Source organism: Dama dama, chromosome 27, assembly GCF_033118175.1.
Source record: "Dama dama isolate Ldn47 chromosome 27, ASM3311817v1, whole genome shotgun sequence".
Taxonomy (NCBI): Eukaryota; Metazoa; Chordata; class Mammalia; order Artiodactyla; family Cervidae; genus Dama; species Dama dama.
The window spans coordinates 43,182,585-43,206,829 of NC_083707.1; the positions used below are offsets into that span (position 1 = coordinate 43,182,585).

General features: G+C 47.3%; 1 protein-coding gene across 1 annotated transcript in view; it reads left to right on the forward strand.

Moving 5' to 3' along the window:
• The first annotated feature begins 15,534 nt into the window (after nucleotides 1–15,534).
• Nucleotides 15,535–24,245, forward strand: part of GNAL (G protein subunit alpha L) — a 46,813-nt gene continuing 38,102 nt past the window's right edge. Inside the window, exons 1-4 of the mRNA XM_061131105.1 lie at nucleotides 15,535–15,735; nucleotides 15,954–16,026; nucleotides 16,695–16,749; nucleotides 17,028–17,147. Of these exons, the coding sequence (XP_060987088.1) occupies nucleotides 15,594–15,735; nucleotides 15,954–16,026; nucleotides 16,695–16,749; nucleotides 17,028–17,147 (390 nt within the window). The 5' untranslated portion in view covers nucleotides 15,535–15,593. The remainder of the gene's footprint in view (nucleotides 15,736–15,953; nucleotides 16,027–16,694; nucleotides 16,750–17,027; nucleotides 17,148–24,245) is intronic.

Genomic DNA, 24,245 nt, shown 5'->3' on the forward strand with positions numbered 1-24,245 from the left:
CCTCTAGGAGGGAGTACTTGGTGAAATCACAGAAAAACAATGTTCTCCACTGGGGGTGGGGGGTGGGGGTTGATCGCTTTTTTTTTTTTTGGTAAATACCTTCTTAATTGTAACGATACAGTGACCCGGCTTCCCAGGTGGCATTAGTGGTAAAGAACCCACCTACCAATGCAGGAGACATAAGAGCACAGGTTCCATCCCTGGGTCAGGAAGATCCCCTGGAGGAGGGCATGGCAACCCACTCCAGTGTTCTTGCCTGAAGAATCCCATGGACAGAGGAGCCTGGTGGGCTACAGTCCACGGGGTCACAAAGAGTCAGACAGGACTGAAGCGGCTTAGCGCGCGCACACACACACACACACACTGACCAAGATAGCAGTTGGTTCTTGAGTCGTGCAGTGGACGTGAGCTGGGTGGATGCCCAGGACACCTCCTCTTCAGTGTGCTGCCTTGCCCCGCCCCGGCCTACTGGAGCCCTGTGGGCTTTGTCATCAGGAGAAATTCCAGATGCTCTGGCTGTGCCTTGCTTTTCCAGAGTCACACGCTCACAGCGTGTCCTCACAGCCTGGAGGGGCTGCAGTCACAGCCCTGCATCAGTCTGTTGTATAAGCCATCACCCATAACCTCAGATGCAGAGCTCCACATTTCCATCGGTGAAGCAAGACTCAGGCAGCAGGTGTGGCCGAGGGACAGTGCAGAAAGAACAAGCAGGGGGACTGTGGGCCTCCAGGGCCAGGGTGGATGGACCCTGAACCCACACCCCCAGTCAGAAGGAAGCACAGCCCTGGAGGGCATGAGTGGAATTAATCCACCATTTGATGTGGGGTGGCCTGTGTTCAGAAGGACGTCGGGCTGTGTTTTGGGCCACTCACCTGCCCAGAGGTCAGCAGAGAGGTGTCCCCATGGCGTTGTGCGGAGACCAGAACACCAGCACCATCACCCCAGTCCATGGGCACTGCATGTGCAGGATGGAGTGTGGCCTGGGAGAGGGGGGCGCTGTGGAGGTCACCGAAACATCAAAGTACAGTCGTTGAATAGGGGTTCTTTTTTTTTTTCCACTTTGAGGGGCTTGTCAGAGAATGGTGTATTAAGGTTGTACTTAGGGCAGATGCAGAGCAAAATGCCAGCATGTTTTCCACCATCAGAACTCGCCGCTGCCCCCATGGTCCAGTCCCAAAGCCCCAGCAACCTCTGTGGTGTCCCCCCAGGGGATGAGAGCAGTCTCTCTCATTTGGTTGTTAGAGATTTTCACATACGAGGAAATTCCATGTGCTGGGAAGAATCAGCAAAGCCCCGAGGTGGGGAGGTGGCTATTTTCTGTCTGTCCTTCCCTCCCGGACCAGGAAGGATGGTGATGTAATCCCCTCTCTCAGAAGCTCTGAAGTAACTGGTACTTTAGAGTCATTTCTTAATGTAAGCACATCCTGCACTCCAGCCAGCCATTGATTGGTGCCACCTGGCCTGAGAGGCAATGGAGACGCAGCTGCTCTGATGCACTAATGGAGGATGTGTATTCAATACTCAGACCCACTTCCCCTCTGGCGAGTGGTGTTTTCTCAGAAGAAACAGCTCCCCTTTGGGCTTGGGCACAATAATGAGCTTGGATGGGCTCATTATTAAAGGCCAAGGTCACTGGTCCCACTCGGCCGTGGCCTCGGTGTAGGGCGTGATCCGGTGTGGAGCCGAGAGCATCCAGGGAGACAGGCGTCAGCCATGCCACTGTGCCCCAGGGCGGTGCCCCTGCCCATTTATCTGTGACCTGAATTTCTGTGTGTCAGCCTGGGAGCAAAGAGTACCCGATTCCATCAAGTGCAGCTGAGTGTTCACTTAGGAAAACAGAGGACGGGTTTCTACGGTGACCTCCATATCCTGCAAGCGAAAACACCACCCAAAGACTGTGGTCACAACCTGAGTCACACCATGGTCACTGCCATCAGGAATCCACAGGGGATTGGTTCCAGGGCCCTGCCAGACACCAAAACCTGAGGATGCCCAAGTCCCTTATATAAAATGGCCTTTCAGTCTGCCCCCAACATCTGTGCTCAGAGACAGAGCCTTGAAAGCGCTAATTAAAATAAGTTCTTCCCTGGGGGCGCAGTTGATGAGAATCCACCTGCCACTGCAGGGGACATGGGTTCCATCCCTGGTCCGGGAAGATTTCACAAGCCTTGGGGCCACCAGGCCCGTGTGCCACAACAACTGAGCCCAAGGGATGCAGCTATGAATCCGATGCACCTAGATCCTGCTCTCAGCTCAAAAAGAAGCCGCCACAATGCAAAGCCCACGCACCACAACAAAGAGTAGCCCCTGCCTATGGCAACTAGAGAAAGCCCCCGTAAAGCAAAGAAGACCCAGCATAGCCAAAAATAATAATGAAAAGTAAAATGAGGTCATTAGGGTGGACTCTGATCCAGCCTGATGGATATCCTTATATATCCTACTCTAAAGAAGAAATCTGGACACAGACATGACAACGGGGATGACCATGTGAAGACACAGGGAGGAGCCGGTGGGTGTCTGCAAGCCAAGGAGAGAGGCCTCTAGAGGAACCAGCCCTGCCAGCACCTCTCTCTTGGACCTTCCAGCCTCTCGAACTTTGAGAAAATTCATCCCGGTTGTCTTTGATAAAAGACACTGACTTCCTTGTATTTTCTTCTATTTCTGCTGTGAGGCTAAAGAGGACAGGGTCAAGTAGCAAACTTTTCTTTTTTCTTAGGAGGTTACTTTGTTTTAGTATTTCTTTAATTGAGATACAGTTGACAGAAAACGTTGCATTTGTTGCAGGTGTGCAACAAAATGATTCGACATTTGTCTATATTGTGAAGTGATCACAATAAGTCTAGTTAACACCCATCACCACACAGTTACCTAAAAAGTTGTGTGCAAAGAGGACTTTTAAGATCTACTTTCTTAGCGGCTTTCAAGTACACAGCACAGTGTTACTAACTGTAGTCACGTGCTGTGCACTGCATCCTGGGACTTTGTTTCATAACTCAGGGTTTATACCCTTCATCTCCCTCTTGATTTCTCAAGCCCCACTCCCCTCTGCCTGTGGGTGGACCTGCCACACCACACAGTCTGTGCCACCTGCTCGCAGGCCCCTTGGCTTCCCCCACCCTCCACCCTGGAATCCTCTCCCCAACACCACTGAGTGTCCTGTTCACCCTCAGTTTCAAAGGTCGTCTCCAGTGTCAACTCTTCCAAGATTTTCCTGATCCTCTCTGTCAGCAGAGTCCCCTCATTTTATATGTAATTCCCTTAGAATACTTTTTTACCTTCTATTTAGACATAAGTTTAGCTGAAATCCACCATCAGATTACATCCTAAGAGAGTCACTAACGTTGCACATCTTTTCATGTGCAGACTGGCCATTCATATGTCTTCCTTAGAGATGTCTGTTCAAATAGTTTGTTCCTTCTTTAACTGGGTTGTCTTTCTGTTGTGTTGTAGTAGTAGCAACACAACAATTTAAGTAGTAGCCTCTTCAATATTCCAGCTTCTGGAGCCTATCGTTCTTAACCGCAGGTAACTCTGCGCCTGCGGTCCTAACCTGCGGGGCTCTCTGTTCAGCAGAGAACAATGCCAAGTTTTGCCTCAGGTCGTTGCTGAGGCGTCCGCCAGGTGGCGCCGCCGCGCAGGAAACCTGATGGACACGGGGCGGCCTCTCCCAAACCGTGATCCTCACTGCCTGCCCGCCGGTAGCAGGGAAACTGGCTGGATCTGCGCTCCCAGGTGTGAATGGTGATGGTGGGAGAAAGATGAAGGCGACGGATGGCCGACCAGTGGCAGAGCTGGGCCCGGAGGCGGGAACCCCATTGACCGGGCTCTTACCTGCATACACCCGCGCACACCTCCACACAGCAGCATCCATCCCCCAGGGTTGGTGGATTCTCCAGCGGCCACTCCTAGGTGTGGTCCCTTTTCTCTCTTCTGGGAATATCTGCTCTGCGTGCCCATGCGAGACTGTACATCCCCGGACAGGTCATGCACCTGTCCTTTCTGCACGACTGCTCCTGTCCTCTCTGTCCGAGGCAGGGCATCCCACCTCCAGGTTGGCCTGTCATCAGTTCTCCATGTAAAACTGGCCCGGTCTCTGCCATGCTTCTAATAAGCATGACTTCTGGCCAACCTGTGGATAAATAATCACCCCTAAGGGCAGGGTTGGACACCATTGGGCAACTGAACTGAGGGGAACCCATAGCCCAACAGTGTGAGTCCTGTCTCCTTGAGGCAGCACCCGGCATGGGGTGGGCACTGCATAAGCACCTGGGGAGACAGATGATAAACTGGACACAAATGAAACCCAACACGCCAACAGGGAGGAAGAAAAGGAACCAAGAACAGAGGGGGTTCTCACTTCTCCCCTCTTTATCTCTTTCTTATTGGCATCAGTTCAGTTCAGTCGCTCAGTCGGGTCCAACTCTTTGCAACCCCATGGACTGCAGCTTCCCTGTCCACCACCATCTCCTGGAGTTTACTCAAGCTCATGTCCATCAAGTTGGCGATGCCATCCAACCATCTTATCCTCTGTGATCCCCTTCTCCTCCTGCCTTCAATCTTTTCCAGCATCAGGGTCTTTTCCAATGAGTCAGCTCTTCGCATCAGGTGGCCAAAGTATTGGGAGTTTCAGCTTCAGCATCAGGCCTTCCAATGAATATTCAGGACTGATTTCCTTTAGGGTGGACTGGTTGGATCTCCTTGCAGTCCAAGGGGCTCTCAAGAGTTTTCTCCCAACACCACAGTTCAAAAGCATCAATTCTTCAGCACTCAGCTTTCTTTATAGTCCAACTCTCACATCCACACATGACTACTGGAAAAACCATAGCCTTGACTAGACGGACCTTTGTTGGAAAAGCAATGTCTCTGCTTTTTAATATGCTCTCTAGGTTGGTCATAACTTTTCTTCCAAAAAGCAAGTGTCTTTTAATTTTATGGCTGCAGTCACCATCTGCAGTGACTTGGGAGCCCCCAAAAAGAAAGTCTGTTACTGTTTCCACTGTTTCCCATCTTTAGTCATGAAGGGATGGGACCAGATGCCATGATCTTAGTTTTCTGAATGTTGAGTTTTAAGCCAACTTTTTCACTCTCCTCTTTCACTTTCATCAAGGGGCTCTTTAGTTCTTCTTCACTTTCTGCCATAAGGATGGTGTCATCTGCATATCTGAGGTTGCTGATATTTCTCCCGGCAATCTTGATTCCAGCTTGGGCTTCATCCAGTCCAGCATTTCTCATGATGTACTCTGCATATAAGTTAAATAAGCAGGGTGACAATATACAGCCTGATGTACTCCTTTCCCTATTTGGAACCAGTCTGTTGTTCCATGCTCAGTTCTAACTGTTACTTCCTGACCTGCATACAGATTTCTCAATAGGCAGGTCAGGTGGTCTGGTATTCCCATCTCTTGAAGAATTTTCCACAGTTTGTTGTGATCCACACAAAGGCTTTGGTATAGTCAATAAAGCAGAGATAGATCTTTTTCTGGAACTCTCTTGCTTTTTCAATGATCCAACAGATGTTAACAATTTGATCTCTGGTTCCTCTGCCTTTTCTAAATCCAGCTTGAACATCTGGAAGTTCACGGTTCATATACTGTTGAAGCCTGGCTTGGAGAATTTTGAGCATTACTTTGCCAGTGTGTGAGATGAGTGCAATTGTGCTGTAGTTTGAGCATTCTTTGGTATTGCCTTTCTTTGGGATTGGAATAAAAACTGGCCTTTTCCAGTCCTGTGGCCAATGCTGAGTTTTCCAAATTTGCTGGCATATTGAGTGCAGAACTTTCACAGCATCATCTTTTAGGATTTGAAATATCTCAACTGGAATTCCATCACCTCCACTAGCCTTGTTCATAGTGATGTTTCCCAAGGTCTAGTTGACTTCACATTCCAGGATGTCTGATTCCAGGTGCATGATCATATCATCATGATAATCTGGGTCATGAAGATCTTTTTTGTACAGTTCTTCTGTGTATTCTTGCTACCTCTTCTTAATATCTCCTGCTTCTATTAAGTCCATACCATTTCTGTCCCTTATTGTGCCCATCTTTGCATGAATGTTCCCTTGGTATCTCTAATTTTCTTGAAGAGATCTTTAGTATTTCCGATTCTATTGTTTTCCTCTATTTCCTTGCACTGATCACTGAGGAAGTCTTTCTTATCTCTCCTTGCTATTCTTTGGAACTCTGCATTCAAATGGGTATATCTTTCCTTTTCTCCTTTGCTTTTCACTTCTCTTCCTTTTCACAGCTATTGTAAGGCCTCCTCAAACAACAATTTTGCCTTTTTGCATTTTTCTTGGGAATGGTCTTGATCCCTGCCTCCTGTACAATGTCACGAACCTCCATCCATAGTTCTTCAGGCACTCTATCAAATCTAATCCCTTGAATCTATTTCTCACTTCCACTGTACAATTGTAAGGGGTTTGATTTAGGTCATACCTGAATGGTCTAGTGGTTTTCCCTACTTTTATCAATTTAAGTCTGACTTTGGAAGTAAGGAGTTCATGATCTGAGCAACAGTCAGCTTCCAGTCTTGTTTTTGCTAACTGTATAGAGCTTCTCCATCTTTGGCTGCAAAGAATATAATCAATCTGATTTCAGTATCTGGTGATGTCCATGTGTAGAGTCTTCTCTTGTGTTGTTGGAAGAGGGTGTTTGCAATGACCAGTGTGTTCTCTTGGCAAAACTCTGTTAGCCTTTGCCCTGCTTCATTCCGTACTCCAAGGCCAAATTTGCCTGCTACTCCAGGTGTTTCTTGACTTCCTACTTTTACATTCCAGTCCCCTATAATGAAAAGGACATCTTTTTGGGGTGTCAGTTCTAGAAGGTCTTGTAGGTCTTCATAGAACCATTCAACTTCAGCTTCTTCAGCATTACTGGTCAGGGCATAGACTTAGATTACTGTGATATTGAATTGTTTGCCTTGAAAATAAAGAGAGATCATTCCGTCATTTTTGAGATTACATCCAAGTGTGGCATTTCGGACTCTTTTGTTGACTATAATGGCTACTCCATTTCTTCTAAGGGATTCTTGCCCACAGTAGTAGATGTAATGGTCATCTGAGTTAAATTAACCCGTTCCAATTCATTTTAGTTTGCTGATTCCTAAATTGTTGATGTTCACTGTTGTCATCTCCTGTTTGACCACTTCCAATTTGCCTTGATTCATGAACCTAACATTCCAGGTTCCTATGCAATATTGCTCTTTATAGTATTGGACTTTACTTCCATCACCAGTCACATCCACAGCTGGGTGATGTTTTTGCTTTGGCTCTGTCTCTTACTGGCATGGACATGTGGTATTCCTATATTTTTCTATGGCTTAGAATTCACTACTGACCTTAACTCTTTTGGTGCTGAAATCATCCCAGATTTAGCCAAACGGGAGTGCCTTCAGTATGGCTCTGCATTCTCAGGGACATGCCCCACCATGTGAAAGCATATTCCTATTTTCTGGGGTTCTCTAGTGGTTCAGTTGGTAAAGAATCTGCCTGCAAAGCAAGAGTTCTGAGTTCAATCCCTGGATTGGGAAGATGCCCTGGAGAAGGGAAAGGCTACCCACTCCAGTATTCTGGCCTGGAGAATTCCATGAACTGTATAGTTCTTGGGGTCCTAAAGAGTCAGACACAACTGAAGGACTTTCACTTTTTTCACTTTCTGTTGTAACCATATTCCAGGTTTATCTTGTGACTCCACTGCCCCCACCCCAGAATCTGCCATTTCTCTGAGGAGTTCTGGCTCCTCTGGGTGGTGGGGGATGCTGAAGGCCAAGATTGGGCACTAGATGCACTCACAGCTACTAGTGTGTCTAACACCTGGCTGTTTTCAGCAGACAGAACAAGAGAATAGATGCATATGTGTGCTATACATGTATACAGTCATACAACAGACACACATATACATGCAGATAATCACGGACACACATACTCTGACACCTTGAGCTCATTCCAATTGCTACAATTCCAGTCCATCCCACAGGTTTGCCTCACCTTTCCCCACTCCATATTTTTTATTTCTCTGTCTCTCTGAAAATCCTGTTTCTCAGTAACCACCTCCACGCATACCTCTGTTCTGTCAATCATGTATCTATGGGCTTGGGATCTGTCCGCGCTCAGAGTCTACCTCTCGAACATCGGTCTTGAATTGACCTGTCGTTTAAATTCATCAAATGGTTCCTACCTAATGACAAAATAAATGACAACGACACACACTAGACTCTTTCTCCCTGGTTCATAGTCTGCAAGCTTCAGGAAGAGCCCATCCAACTTTCCTGGGAAAGGCCCATAGTTCCCACCTGTCATAGAGCAGGTTCAAGTTCTGTTGAACTTCATACACAGGTTGACATTCTATTACAAGGAAAATTGTTGCTTTAGACTCTGTAACTAAGCCAAATTCTAAAAGAAACCAGTTACTAAGGCAACTGAGCGAAGAGTTAATGAATTCATCAGTCATTATATGCAGATTAACCTGCCAGTGTTCACAAGGAGATGCGCTTGTTTGATTTTTCCTTCCGGAAGAGAGAACGGTGCAAATTTTTTCCCCACTTGACAGAGTTCCTTCTGAAAAGGGCTCAGGCTTTGGGATCAGACAGGGCTGGTCAGGCCCCTGTGGGACCTTCAGACCACAGCCTTCTCTGCAAAGTGTGGATAATCTTGAGACTGTTGAGATGACCTTATCAGATGAGCTTCTGGAAACAGAGCACCTTTCAGTGTCTTTTCTAAGAAAACGGAGGGTGACTTACAGAGGTTAGCACACATTCTCTAGGGGATCAAGTGACGTTTTCCTTCACATTCATAACTGACCACACACATCCCTCAGTGTCCCACTGTGATCTCCACAGAACCCTGAAGACTTGACTGCAAGTCTGCCCCTCTCTACTGGCCCACTAAACTGCCTGAGATCGGGGACAAGGAATTCATTCTTGTAACCTCAAGGTCGCCTGAGTAGGATTGGAAACCGGCTTTATGGTGAATGAGTGGTGTGTCTGGAGCCTCCTTCTGACTCTGGGCTCTGCGCCGCCACCTGCTGGTCAGAAACTATAACTTCAGGAGATGTTTGTAAGCAAGGAACTGGCACCCGTGTTGATTACAACATCCAGTTCAGTTCAGTTCAGTCGCTCAGTCCTGTCCGACTCTTTGCAACCCCATGAACGGAAGCACACTAGGCCTCCCTGTCCATCACCAGCTCCCGGAGTCTACCCAAACCCATGTCCATTGAGTCGGTGATGCCATCCAACCATCTCATCCTCTGTCATCCCCTTCTCCTCCTGCCCTCAATCTTTCCCAGCATTAGGGTCTTTTCCAATGAGTCAGCTCTTCGCATCAGGTGGCCAAAGTATTGGAGTTTCAGCTTCAACATCAGGCCTTCCAATGAACACCCAGGACTGATCTCCTTTAGGATGGACTGGTTGGATCTCCTTGCAGTCCAAGGGACTCTCAAGAGTCTTCTCCAACACCACAGTTTAAAAGCATCAATTCTTCGGCACTCAGCTTTCTTTATAGTCCAACTCTCACATCCATACATGACTACTGGAAAAACCATAGCCTTGACTAGATGGACATTTGTTGACAAAGTAATGTCTCTTCTTTTTAATATGCTGTCTAGGTTGGTCATAACTATTACAATATTAACCGCCTCAAAACAAACAGTGGAAACCACCACTGTCATGATGAAGATCCTGAGTGTGAAATTTTTTTTCTTGTTTTTGTAGTTAAACATATAATACACCATCTTAACATTTCTCAGTATACAATTCAGTGGTCTTATGTACATTCATGGGGTATCCCTGATGGTTCAGCAGTGTGCTTTGCTGTGGGAGAGAAATTATTTCCATAAATTCTACAATATTTGATTGCAGAGTGCTGTGTACAGAAAGGGAAAGGTGAAAATGTTTCCCTACTTTTCTATTTAACAATGTGAAAAAAAAAAAAAAGATGTTTAAAGTGTGATGTGATTAGGTCATGGAGAAAGCTTTGCTGCTGAGAATGAAGATAATCCACATGGACCATTTCCACCGAGACCCTAAGAAAAGAAAGAAAACAGCTGCAAAGTTCTAAAAGGCACGAGGCAGCACAAGAGCCATGTCTGCCTGGGACCATTCAGCCACCCCCATGCTGACCCCACCAAGTCTGTTTGCAAAACAGTCACAGCTTTTGGTTTCCTGGGTCCATATCACTGCACTGAGTCAGGACTGCTGGCCTCTCTGCTTTGTTCCTCCTCTTTTAAATCTTTCAATACTCCTGCTCCAAACATCTTAGAGTGTGGTTTTAACCTTTAGTAACCTCTACAGTATAAAATGCTAGAAAAAAAAAAAAATGCTAGAAAGAAAGAAAGTGAAGTCGCTCAGTCGTGTTTGACTCTTTGCAACCCCATGGACTATAGCCTGCCAGGCTCCTCCATCCATGGGATTTTCCTAGGCAAGAATACTGGAGTGGGTTGCCACTTCCTTCTCCAGGGGATCTTCCCAACCGAGGGATCGAACCCAGGTCTCCCACATTGCAGACAGACTGTCTACCATCTGAGCCACACCTGTAGTTAGTACATAAAGGAGGAGACTGCACCAGTTATCAGACATCACCATGTGTTTTCTCCAAAGATGGTAGTTCTAACACTTTATTCTGAGAAATCCTTTAAAACACCTATATGGTGCCGCAGTCTCTCATCTACAGGGGTGTATGATCAGGCCACTTAAGATAGCCGTTCTCTTGCTCTCTGTACATTCCCTGCCCCACCAGGGCCTGCTTCTGCTGCTGCTTAGTCACTCCAGCCATGTCCAACTCTGTATGACCCTAAGGACTGCAACCTACCAGGCTCCTCTGCCCATGGGGTTCTCCAGGCAAGAATACTGGAGAATACCTCCTGCAGGGGATCTTGCCAACCCAGGGACTGAACCGTGGTCTCCCACATTGCAGGCAGATTCTTTACCACTGAGCCAGCAGGGAAGTCCCATAAAATTTGAGACCAGTCATTAACTTTTTAAAACATTGATTTTTTAAATTTAATTCAATATATCCACGATCTTGTGCTCCACAGCATTCTGGTCACTTTTCAAATGAGCTCAGCATCTCTTGAATCCAGACCTGAGGTGATGTGAGACAGTTCCTTTGAATTTTTTTCATCTTGCTGTTAATTAAATTTCTGTGGAAGGCCTCCTTATATAACAGAAAATGAATTTTGTTCCCATTGCTAGCAGAGACTTAGGTCCAGCTAACCAGAAAATAGTTGTCAACTTTTGGACATCTGCCAGCTTCAATGGCAAGGGGAGGGGCTGAAACAAAAAACAAATTTCAAAATCGTTATTCAAAATTCACAAATTAAGTACAAAAGAAATTCAAATAATTCAACTTTCAAATGCACTGGGGGGCTTCCCTGGTAGCTCAGCTGGCAAAGAATCCTCCTGCAATGCAGGAGACCTGGGTTTGATCCCTGGGTTGGGAAGATCCCCTGCAGAAGGGAACAGCTACCCACTCCAGTATTCTTGCCTGGGGAATTCCATGAACAGAGGAGTCTGGAAGGCTACAGTCCATGAGATCACAAAGAGTTGTGACATGACTGAGTCACTTTCACTTTCACAAGACTCCTTGTCTCTTAACATCAACAAGAGCAGGAAAAACCACTTTGTTTCACATTTGCCCTTTCACCCTAAACTCCATGTCTTCCCAACCCTCCTTGTTCCCGGCGCCTCCCCTCACCCCAGCATCCCCCCACCTGGCTGCCCCCTCAGCGGCCCTTCACATCCGCAGGTGGGCGTGCGCTGCAGTGAAGGTGGTGATGCTGCTGTGCTGCCGTTGCCTGGCAACAGATGCGGGCATCACCCGCTCCCAGCTGCTCCCCAACAGCCGCTGCTGTGTTCCAGGTGAGCCAGCTGGGATTCCGGATTCTGAGCCCAGGGTTCAAAACTCAAAGGAGGACTGGTCACCTAGACCAGACTAGGAAAAGGCCACATGACTGGTTTTTGTTTTTAAGTGTCTTGACCTCCTACCTGATAATAGACTGTGCAAATATCACCTCGGCATTTCTCATCAGAAATGTTGCACTGCCATGTAAACAAGTTGCTTTTATGTTTTGGACTGGTTCCCAAGTGGCTCAGTGGTAGAGAACACGCCTGCCAATGCAGGAGATGTGGGTTCCATCCCTGGGTTGGGACGATCCCCTGGAGAAGGAAATGGCAACCCACTCCAATGTCCTTGCCAGGAGAATTCCATGGACGGAGGAGACTGGTGAGCTATATAGTCCATGGGGTTGCAAAAGAGTCGGGAGACGACTGAGCAACTACACAACAACAACAACAGTGTTCTGTGGATGGACAGTGCAGATGCTGCAGCCAGGCTGCAAAGGTTTAGATCCCATACACACCTCTTATTCACCCTCTAGCATTCTATGAAGCAACAGTCACAATAGTTCCTTTCAGGGTTATTGCAAATACTAAATAAATCACTCCATGGAAAGGATTTAGCTCAGTGCCAGCAATCACTGGACAAGTCATAGAAATGAGTTATTTTAATTCTAATTACTAAATTTGAACAAGTGAAAACTTTTGCTATATTTTTTAGGGTTACAGGTTCTTATTTCTCCCCTTTATCAGTTTCCCTGATGGCTTAGATGGTAAAGAATTTACCTGCAAAGCAGGAGATCTGGGTTCAATCCCTGGGTTAGCAAGATCCCCTGGAGGAGGGTATGGCAACCCACTCTAGTATTCTTGCCTGGAGAATCCCAATGGACAGAGGAGCTGGCGGGTTGCAGTCCAGGGGGTCACAAAGAATCAAACACAATTGAGCGACTAAGCACAGCAAGCTTCCATGGGATTTGTTTTGTCCCCTTCTCTTCCAGCTGACAGTATTATAGACACCTTGGCATTAGAAAAAATAGACATATCTTTTAAAACATCCCACCACAATCTGCTGTATTTGTGCATCTGTTCTCAGCTCGCACTGCCCCATCCACCACCTTCCAGGATGTGTGGACGCTGCCCTGGGTAAATATTTGTGTTAACACAAAGAGGGAGGCCTCAGAACACTGCTGAATAGTGTCCTTTCACATGCTGAAACTCCTACCCAGCTCATCCTGTGTCTTTGCTTCTGCCCTGACAGAAAGAAAGCTTCACTGCTTTTGTCTTGAAAGAATATTCCTATTTGGATATGGTGCTAAACTGGACAAGTATCTTATGAATTTAAAATCTGATGGTGAAATTCCTTTCATGAGAACCTACACTTGGAGGGACTTATCTTTGGCCTTCGGGAATTCATTCATACATCCATCCAATGAAGCCTCATGGGGCCTCTCCCTCCTCGGCCAGGCACTGAACTGGGCACAGCGAAGCAGGTGCGAAGGGCGGGCTCCACCTCGGCCCTCACTGAGCCCAAGTCCAGTGGACTTCTGAAAGAGCAGTAAACGAACCATTACACAAGTCTCCCAGAAAAAGCAGCACACAGGTGCCCACACCATGTCCTTGCGGTGTTAACGCACAGGGGCCGAAGGAGGACTGGGGCAGCTCCCGGAAGCGTGTACATGAGTGCTCAAGCTGCACAGTTCACCCGGAAACAGTCTTGATGGACCATGGCTGAAGACGTGGGGGTGGTGGGGACAGCGATGTGCTCAGATCTCCATTGTGACTGTGGCAACGGTGCGGGGGGCAGGAATAAGTGAGCAAGGCCACTGCTGACATCCAGGCTGGACAGTGACCGTGGCTATGGCAGATGCCGTGGAAAGAACAGGAGCGATGTTTAGGAAAGGGACCCAAAGGAACACAGTGACTGGGTTTGCAAGAAGGAAGAGGGGATCAAACCATGTCCTGGCTCAGGAAATCAGGGACCTTATTCACAGAGACAGAGAGAGGAGCAGCTGGCGGTGTGGGTGGGCAAGGGAATGAGCTCAGATCTCGGTCGGTAGAACCGAAGATCCTGGGAGGCCCCGATGTGGAGGTGTGCTTGGGGCGCTGTGTACAGGGCTGGGGCTGAGGCTGAGGCGCCTGCTCCGGGTGGAAGGGGAGGGAAATTCAAGGACACGGTGGGGGGAGGGGAAGCCGAAGGAGTCTCCAGGGGAGTCAGTGAAGGTCAAGACCACAGTTCCTCGGAGAAGTCCGGCCCCCGGGGTCCGCTGATGGCTCCGAGAGAGTATTTCAGGGAAGGGTGGGTCAAAGCCTGACTGCAGGAGCTGAAGTGTGAACCGAGGTGGGGCGAACCGCGCGGGGCGGGGGGAGTCAGTCCTAGGTTTTAACTCGGAGCCTGTGGGCAGCAAGACACAGTGGGGCTGATGTATAGCCTGGGGTGGGAGGGGGCGTCGGTGTCAAAACGTCAAACTGGACGGAGTTGATTGTGTTCGTCCGCTGGGGAACGCGCTGTAGAGAAGGGAAGAAACAGCGGGAAGCAGGGTGAGGCTCGCGGAGCGCTGGGCGCAGGAGGCCAGGCGTGCGGACCGCGAGGGAACGTCAGGGCTGGAGGGGACCGGACGGCAGAGCCGAGAAGAGCCCTGAGAGGAATCGGCGCGCGGTGCCAGGGTACCGAGCCTGGAGACGAACAGGGGGTGACCCCCGGCGTCCAGCAGCGAGGACGCCGAGCACCGCCGCAGCAGCGGGGCAGTGTCTGGCTGGCACCCGCGCAACAGGTGGGAACGGGCAGCCGCCCTCACTGGTTCGGGCGGCGGAGCCAGGCTCCGGGCCACGGCGTCTTCCAGAAAAGTAGCCAAGCTGCTCAGAGCGCGCGGAGGAGAGCCGGGGGCGGGAGGCGGCGTGGGAGCGCTGGAACCGTCTAGAACGGGAACGAGGGGAGGCGGGGTGCCTGAGCCCGGCACGGACCCTCCCCTTGATAGAATATGCATGATCCAGCACGAGGCCTCGCCCGCCGCGAGCCGGAGGCGGTGCGGGATCGCGGGAGCGCACGCCCAGACCCAGAGCCGCTCGGGCTGCGAGGGAGCCGCGCGCGCCGCGTTCGGACTGCACGCGGGTGAGCCTCCGCCGTTCCCTTCGAGGGCGGCCGCCACCCCTCCAGATCCCAGGACCCCCTGCCCCGCCGCCCTGAGTCCGCTCCCTTTCCCCGCCGCGAGGAGGCTTCAGGGGCTCGGACATGGGATGGGGCACGGGTGGCCGACAGGTGACCACAGTCACGGGTGGGGACCCGGCGCGCTCCGTCCCACCGCGCCTTGCTCGGCCGCCACCGGCGGGGCCCGGGGACCCGGCAGAGCGTCCATGCTCCGGTCCCCCTAGGCGCTCCCCGGCAGCTCATCGGGCGCGAGCAGCCGGGCGCGCGTAGAGGGGCGCGCGGGGCGCGGGGAGGGCCAGCGCCACCCGGCCGGCTCCGGAGGACCGGCGCTCTCCGCCTTGTCTCCGCTTACTGCTGTTTATCCAGCAGATCATTCTAAACAATTGTCTTTAAAAAGCACTTGGCTCCGCGCGTCTTCTTTGCGTTCTCTGAGTTGGGAGCTCGCGGTGGGCACGGGGAGGGAGAAGAAACGCCTGCTCTGGTCGAAAACACCGAGAGACCGGAACGTCTCTTTCAACAGCGAGGAAGAAAGGCCGCCGCAGGGTCTACACACACCTACAGCTGTCTGCCGCCTTTTGTGCAAATTCCTAACCGTGCCTGAGGTCCACGCCAGCGGGCAGGCATGGGGTGTTTGGGCAACAGCAAGACGTCAGAAGACCAGGGCGTCGACGAAAAGGAGCGGCGCGAGGCCAACAAGAAGATCGAGAAGCAGTTGCAAAAGGAGCGGCTGGCTTACAAAGCGACTCACCGCCTGCTGCTGCTGGGTAAGGCCGGGGGATGCGCGGCGGCGCCCGGCCAGAGCGGAGCGCACGGCCCGCGCGGCTCGGAGAGGGCCGGGCTGCGGGGCCAGCGCCCCCGCCGACCGCGAGCGCGCGCCTGAAGACGCCCGCGCGCGGGCAGGACGCTGGTGCGTCTCTGGTGGCGGGAGAGATGGCCACGGTCTTCAGCCCCCGGTCACAGCGTTCTCTCTGTGTATTTTCAGGGGCTGGTGAGTCTGGGAAAAGCACTATCGTCAAACAAATGAGGATCCTGCACGTCAACGGATTTAATCCAGAGTAAGGAATGAACCATTCCGGGTTTGCTTCCCAACCGCATGCAAACTTTATCCTTTCTCTCCCGGCCTCCCCAAAAATGTTCTCTCTAAACAGTTAATTTGATCTTTGAGTCAGCCTTTAAGGACAGAAAATATAGACGCGAGTTGTTCAATTTGGCGTATTTAAGCAAATCCTTCCTCTGGTGATGCCTACATCAAAATATTTACTTAACAAAGTATGATTTATTAGATACTAGAAGTATTGATCTGTGTTATTACTATTGCTCTGATCGCACTTAATGTGTCAATATATATACTTCTCCCTGTGTCTGCATCTATTTCAATTCAACATATGGATAGATTCAAATAAGATATGTTTGCAAGTGTAGCCTGGTATTTTTTGTAGCAGTAGTCATGACCATTTTACCTTGTTATGTTTAACCTGTGTGGTTGTCTAGAGCTAGAGTCTGTCGTGTGTCCCTTCAAATTTATTAAGAGTCCAAACCTGAAAAAGCTAGGTATTTTTCTTGCCCAGATTTAAAAAAAAAAACTTTTCACTGTTGTCCTGGGGCTAATGTTGACATCTAGTGGTACTATGTCAGCCCCACTGTATCTGAGAATCTAAAGTCTCATTCAGCATTCAACCAGCTGTGCAGAAAGTTAATTAATAACCATTCTCTTTTCATACAGAGAGAAGAAACAGAAAATTCTGGACATCCGGAAAAACGTTAAGGATGCTATTGTGGTAAGGATTTTGTTTTGTTTTTGGCCAAGCTGTGCAGCATGAGGGACCTTACTTCCCCTACCAGGAACTGAACCCATGCCTCCTGATTTGGGCGCATTGGTGCCTCAAATCCTGGACCACCAGGGAAGTCCCAGAAATTTCTTAATTATTTGTTCAGTGAAAACGTTGTGTCCTCTGCTCCCTCAAACAGTGTAGACAGAAATCACATACTAGATTATCACACGTGGCGCCTAAGTGGTTTATTTATCTGTACATTCTTTTCCTTCATTGCGCTGTAGACAATTGTGTCGGCGATGAGCACCATAATTCCCCCCGTTCCACTGGCCAACCCAGAAAACCAGTTTCGATCAGACTATATCAAGAGCATTGCCCCCATCACTGACTTTGAATATTCCCAGGTAAGTAAATCCTTACCAAAGTATTTTAAATGGTGCAGGATGGAACAGTTGTTAACCAGGTGGCTTACTGAGAACCAGTGTTAATATTATTTCTTTACTGACTTTCTTCAAAATTCTAGCACTCTGCCAGGGAAAAGTGCTTCCCTCTATACCAAAATATTAACACCTGTTAAAAATAGTAAAGACAATAAGATTGTAAGAAATGTTTTAATGAGCGTGTTGGTGCAGGTGATGATCAGGAAGACAGCATACCTCTAAGAAATGCTGGTGGTGCTTTTCCCCTGCGTATTTCTAAATCAACAATTAACGCCGTTTCCCAGATACCAGAAGGGTAGAAATTGCATGAGCAGGAAGTAGTGCTTTATGGTATGTGATCATATCCTTGGGAGTAAGAGAACAGAACCCAGTTTACTCTTAAGATGGGGTTTCTTCAGTTCACGTGAGGGGCGCAGGCCAGCTATAGGTCACACCTGGATCACTTCTGAATGTCACCTGTCTCCTGGGAAAATTTAATTCCCTTCATGTCCGCAGAATTTCGGGTTGCTTTTTTAAATCACTTGGATAGCACTGTTGCTTATGCAAGAGGGTGATGTGAATATATGAGTTTTCTCTTGTTTGGTGGACATACATTTCTTTAAAATACTGTTATTTGGTCATTTGATGTAGCATGTTTCAAAGGAGAAAATATTTCTTCAGTTTCTCAGAAAATCATTTTTTTTTTAGTTCTGCCAGAAGAGTGTGTGTGCGTGTGCTCGTGTGTGTATGTGTGTGTACCCCCCGCCAAAAAAAAAAAAGTATTTCAAAGTTCCCGCTGCCTGGCATGGTGTCCTTGAGATGGTTTTCATTTTCGGCACTCTCTTTTCTGAGGGAAGCTGACACGGGAGGCTCTGTGTAAGACAGATGGGCCCGTGTGCGTCCCCGTCCCCACCCCCTTCAGTAGAACACAATTGCCCCATAGGGTCTGTGTCCAGATGGTGGATAAGAATTACTTTTTAAAGCTTTTTACTGCATCCTCTCACATGACATTTGTTTCTGATAAGCATTCCAACATAGCCAGTGAAACCCCTAGAATTTCTAAGAAGGCAAAGGCAGCGATGGCAAACCACCTAGAAAAAGTGACTGTGGCGTCTGACATGGCAGGCACACTGTTGTTTACTTAACTGTGTGTTTAACTGGATGTCGTGGAGGGGAGGAGTCAAGGAAACGATGGGGAACAAAGCTGGGCTTCAGCCTACTGGAGCCCTGGGTCCTCCTAGCACGCTACAATGGCTTACATACTGGAAAAGTCCCCCAGAACTGCAGGCTCCTAGCTGAAATCAGGTGTTCTCAATCCCCTTCAGATTTACTTATTTATAGATACGCATTTGAGTTCTAAATTTTGTCCTGCATGCTCGTCTAAAAGTAATCATGAAACACCTTCTGTGTGGTTCTGATGAAGGGAGAAGTTATTCTCAGCATATGATGAGAAATTAACATCAAGATGGATTGATCTGTCATATTTTCTTCTGCTTATGACGAACACGCACGTGACAAGGCCGTGCCAGATTCCATCTGAAATCCAAAAACAGTAACACCCGCGTGGGTTACTAAGGAACCCAAAGCACCTAATTTGCAAATGTGTTTTTGAGCTATAGAACAATTTTTAATAATAAAAAAAAAACATAAAACTCAAGAAACCATTTGCACTGAAGACATATTTTCATATAGGTATGTTGAAGCCATTGTGAAATGATGGTCATAATTAACTGTCATTAAAATAAAAGAGCATTGGGAACCAGCTGATGCAGATGGAATTGTAATGCTTTTTCAGAAGCAAAACTTTTTTTTTGGTAGTTTTTAAGCCTACATTCTGTTGTCATACTGGGTCTCTGTATCAAATAAGATTATGTTTACAATTGAGCCAGCACTTGCATAAGAAAGGAAATCAGTGTCTAATATTAACTTTCTTCCTGAAAATTCTGCTTTATTTTAATGTGCACACAACTTTCAGTAATGTTTATTCTATAGTTTATTCTACAGTGCTCTGAAATATTCATCACTTATACTATTAGATTGAATAGTTCTTGAATTTATGTTTTGATGAGCCTCATAAGGGTGATGTTAAGGCAAATGTCTGACATATACTAATAACACTTGGTTCATTTGAGGACAGTTAACTTTTGTTTAAAGAACATGTCCATTTGAAAAACTATAATAGTAAAAAAAAAATAAAATAAAATATAAACTAAATAAAAAATAATAAAAACTATAATAGTAGAGCTAAATCAAGTATTTTAATAGTAAACATAACACGAATTTACTAAATCTAGTACTTTCAGATTAAATCCTTGAGAAAATCTTTCTGTGTCACAGTCCAATTCCTTTAGGGTCTTAAGTTTGTGTCCCTACAGATCTAGAATAATTTCTGAACCAAATATTTCCTATCATTAAAAATTAATTTCAGAGTTATTTAAGAAGGAAAAATTAGAAGAAAGTAGGAGTTTCTTGTTCATTATTAAGAATTTGAGATTCTGCATCAGGTTGCTCTTTATAATGAAAAGTCTAGAGTATCTCAGAGGGTCCTGAGAATTTCCTCTAAGAATGTCACGCCTGGGTTTATGCTTCACCTTAGACTCCTGAGTGAATCTCGGTTGAACCCTTGTTGTTCAGTCTGGCCAACTCTTTGTGACCCCATGAACGGCCCTAACATTGTAACAGGAAGAGGAGTGAGGCTGGCTAGTGGCCTGCCCAGCAGAGGGTGCCTGGGGAGGTCAGGGCGAGGGCGGGAGCCTCTCAGGCCTGGTCTGTCCCCACCTGGGAGGGATTGGAACCTCTGAGAGGGGAGACCTGAGTGTTGCATCACTGTCGCTCTAGCTGTGGGTGGAACAGGTTTTGGGGAGGGAGAGGTGAAGTGGGGGGACCATCTCGGAGGCACCTGGAACAGTCCAGATGGAGACACCGGGCAGTCTGGAGTGGACAGCTTGCTGGCCACTTCCTGTTCACAGTGCTTTGCTCATGAGCACACGTCCACATGGCCTCAAACCCTTCACTGGTTGATGCCCTGTCTGTGCACCCAGCCAGTCTGCTCAGGAAGTGGTAGAAGACACACATGCCAGGTGGTGGGCATGACAGAACATGCACTATTTGATCACTTACAAAGTGGAATAATACTGCGATTGCTCCACCAAAACTCTTAGCACAATACCAGACAATCAGTGTGCTAAGTTGCTCAGTCGTGTCTGACTCTGCAACCCCATGGACTGTAGTCCGCCAGGCTCCTCTGTCCATGGGATTCTCCAGGCAAGAATACTGGAATGGGTTGCCATGCCCTCCTTTAGGGGATCTTCCTGACCCAGGGATCAAACCTGTGTCTCTTCTGACTCCTACATTGGCAGACAGGTTCTTTATCACTAGTGCCACCTGGGAAGCCCATAGACAATCAGTGATGAATTAAAGTGGAGTATTAATTGGTTTGTTTGGTGTTTTCTTCCCAAAATGTGGGTATTATATTAGCTCCCTTAAAGGTGTATTTTGCTAGCATTTCTAAGGGCTGGTAGATAAGTGAGACTTAGTGAGCAATCTGAGAGCAGTCAGGTCAGTCAGGGCTCTGTCGTCATCACCTGTCTCCTAAGTGGATGTTCATCACAAGTCCTCCTCCAGAGGATCTTCCATACCCAGGGATCGAACCTGAGTTGTCTGCATTTGCAGGCAGTTGCTTTACCATCTGAGAGTCAAAAATACTATATTCTGCAGAAAATATTTCGATCTGGGATAAATTTATAGTAAAAATGTAAAGAAAAACAAAAGTGGGATGTTAAAATACCTAACAGCCTATCAGAAAAAATCTTCTCTTCCTCGGTTTTCATCTTGTTTTGGTGGTGTCAGTCCGCTGACTTGATACCAGTGAAAACAAGGCCTCAGCTCCCGAAGCCCTCAGGCCACATCCTGAATCCAGTGGTCACAACATCTGTGTTAGCTCCCAGCCCTTGTCGGGGATGGGAGCTCAGAGGAGGCGGTTGACTGCTCCAGGGTCAGAGTTGACAGGTGGTCAGGACTGGAGCCCAGTGATTTGACTCCAAAGCCTGCCATGTGGCCTTCCTGGGCTCAGGAATCGCCTGTCCAACCCCATCGCCAGGTCAGCCTGGTTCCAACTGTGGGCAGAGAGGTGTAATCAGGCCAGATACAGACCCTTGGAACAGCCTGGCAAGAGAAAGTTTCCCAGAAGAGCAGGGTGGTCTCTGGAGTCACTGGGGTCAGCCTCCAGCATGCCAGAGACAGTCAGCTCTGGTGGCCACTCCTTTCTCTTAGGAGCAAAAATGCAAGTGGTTGAAAATGAAACTTTGGGAATTACTGGGTCATTCACACATTCAAGTAAAATTTCCCAGAGGCATCTTAGGTGAAGGGTAGGGTGGCCTGGAAACAGGAATATCCCAGTGACCAGGATGCAGACCTGCCCTAAAGAACAATTTATCCACCAAATTCTTGCTGCAAGTTGGCCACTTTCATGGGACACTCTTGCAGTTTCGTTCGTCCCATTGCATCATAATTGCAGACATTTACCTGCACAGTCAATTAATTAATCAGGATGAAAAATATCAACGAGGGACTATTTTTCCACTCCCTTGAAGAAGTGTTATGTGGCTTCCTGAGCTGGTCAAAGACACCTCTAGTAGCCTGTTGTTGTTGTTGTTGAACTAAATAGGCCATTAGAACATGGACATCACCCCGTTAGGGCCTCTTCCCGGTTTTTGGTTTATACTCTTCCCCAGGGTCTCAGATGGCCTGTGTTACATTCCTTGGATGTAGTATAAAAATACCTCTGTGGTAAGTTTCTATTTTAAATTTTTGTAGCTTCTTTTCATACTCTGATATCTGGCATTACTCTGTTGGGAGTTGAATCCAATCCCTTAAGTAGAGGCATTTTTGTGTTGTCGCGTCCGTGTGCTTCTCACCAGGCATTTATCCCTATGGGCTATTGAGATGTGTTTGAATCCCATTATACAAGGCCATCTTTCAGAGAAAATGTATAAAAAGTTTTTATTATGTCCCTGATAGTTTAGAGAGGGTATGTTTTTTTTTGTCAAATTTAAGATGTGCTAACTCTAGGACTTTAAATATTTTAAGGTCTGCAAAAAAACTTCAGTGCCAGTGGGAACCTCTTTGGCCCTTGAAAATAAAATAGTGCAACTATAAGCAGAAAGGATAGGGCCTCTCCCCAAACAGTTTTTAGGATTATTCCAGCCAGCCCCGGTGAATTGGGATGCAACAAAATGAATCCAAGATCTAATGGACTTGAGCCAGTTCTTGGCCGGACACAGCCGCTTAGCCGACTTGCCTTTGAATTTTCCCATCTGTAAAATGGGGACAGTAGTATCAGCCTCATGGCATTACTTGAGAATGAGTCATATCCAGTGAGAAAGCTTGGGAATTTAAAGACCGGAAGAGCCATGAATCATTATGGTTATTACTGTTGACCAAGTACCAATGCAAGAACCAGAAAGGAACTTTAGTTACAATAAAAATGTGCTGGAAATTCAATTTGACGTACATATTTTTGCCCACCCCCCTGCTGGCCCAGAAGACGTGGGTCACCCCCAGGCCTAAGCAACCGATGACAGGTGTTACTCCTAAGTGTCTTTCCTTTTAATCAACTCAGAGCCCGGGACCACAGGATTAATATTCTACAAGACCCATTTTATTTTTTTAATATTTTTATTTATTTATTTGGCTGCTCCTGGTCTTAGTCGTGGCATATGGGATCTAGTTCCCTGACCAGGGATCAAACGCAGGCCCCCTGCATTTGGAGCTCAGAGTCCCAGACAACTGGACCACCAGGAAAGTCCCCTACAAGTTCCATTTTAAATATCAACCAGTGAATGACTAAAACTTCTCAGGGCTTTTTATGGTTGCTTCAAATTAAGATTTACATGTAGGGAAAATATGTTTTCTTTCTCATTATCAACATTTCCTCTTAAGGCATCTTTTCAACATCACATCCACGTCCACTGCAGATAAAGCATCTCTTGACCTGTGCATAAGAAACTGGACTCAGAAATGCCTAAGTGTTGAGTGCAGCTCTGAGCAGTCCTGAAGGGTCCTTTGTGCCACCCAAGCCAGGGAGACCAGCCCAGGGCTGAGGGAGCCTTATCACTCTGCACCTTTAAAGTGTGGAATTTCTGAAACTGCCATGTGTCTTATAATAGATACGCACATTTAATGTGACAGCATTCTCCTCCCATACACCCCCTCACCCCCAAGAATCTATTATTAAAACTGTAGTACATCCAGAGTGGAAGAAATACAGCATTCTGTAGGAAATTAAACATCATATTGCTTCAAAAAAAAGAAAAGAGCAGTTGTAGACATGTTCTTGGCTAATTGCATAATTCTTAAAAAAAACATCATTTTACATAATGAACAAATTACTGAGTTCTTTGAAGATAAACCTTGTCCTTGTATACCACCAAGGACTGAAAAGATGTATTTGATAATAACGGGAAGGAGATTCTGAGCTGCACACAGTAGACTCATCAAAGTACCAGATCTTTTTTCTTCATGCTGCCATTTTTGAGGAACACCTAGGAGATTTCTGGCTATTGCCAGAGGGGCAGATATTACAATGGATTTCAAGATTGTTTGTTTTAATTAATAAAATTAGTGTCATCGTTAGGAATGTGTAACAGGAAACATAGTGGCCCAGTTGTTAGAACCGAAGGCTGGAACAGCCCAAATGCCCATCTGTGGGACATGGACTCAGACCCTGTGGGGACCCGTGAAAGACGGGTGCAGCATCAGTGGACTCCATGCGCAGCTCGACATGGGTGGGTTTCCATGTGTTGATGCTGAACCAACTGAAATGATGGAAGTTTATGTAAAGAACAATACCGTTCTATGATGTTCAGAAATAAGCAGAAGTAAGGACTGTGCTGTTTCAGCACACATACTGGGTTGGCCAAAAAGTTGGTTTAGGTTTTCATAAAATGTTATGGAAAAACCCAAACTAACTTTTTGACCAACCCAATATATTTGTGATAATTTCTGTAAAAGAGAAGAGAATGAGCATCAAAGTGTTCGGGGCAACAGAGAGGAAGTGGGAGAGACATGTGGAATGTTCCGATG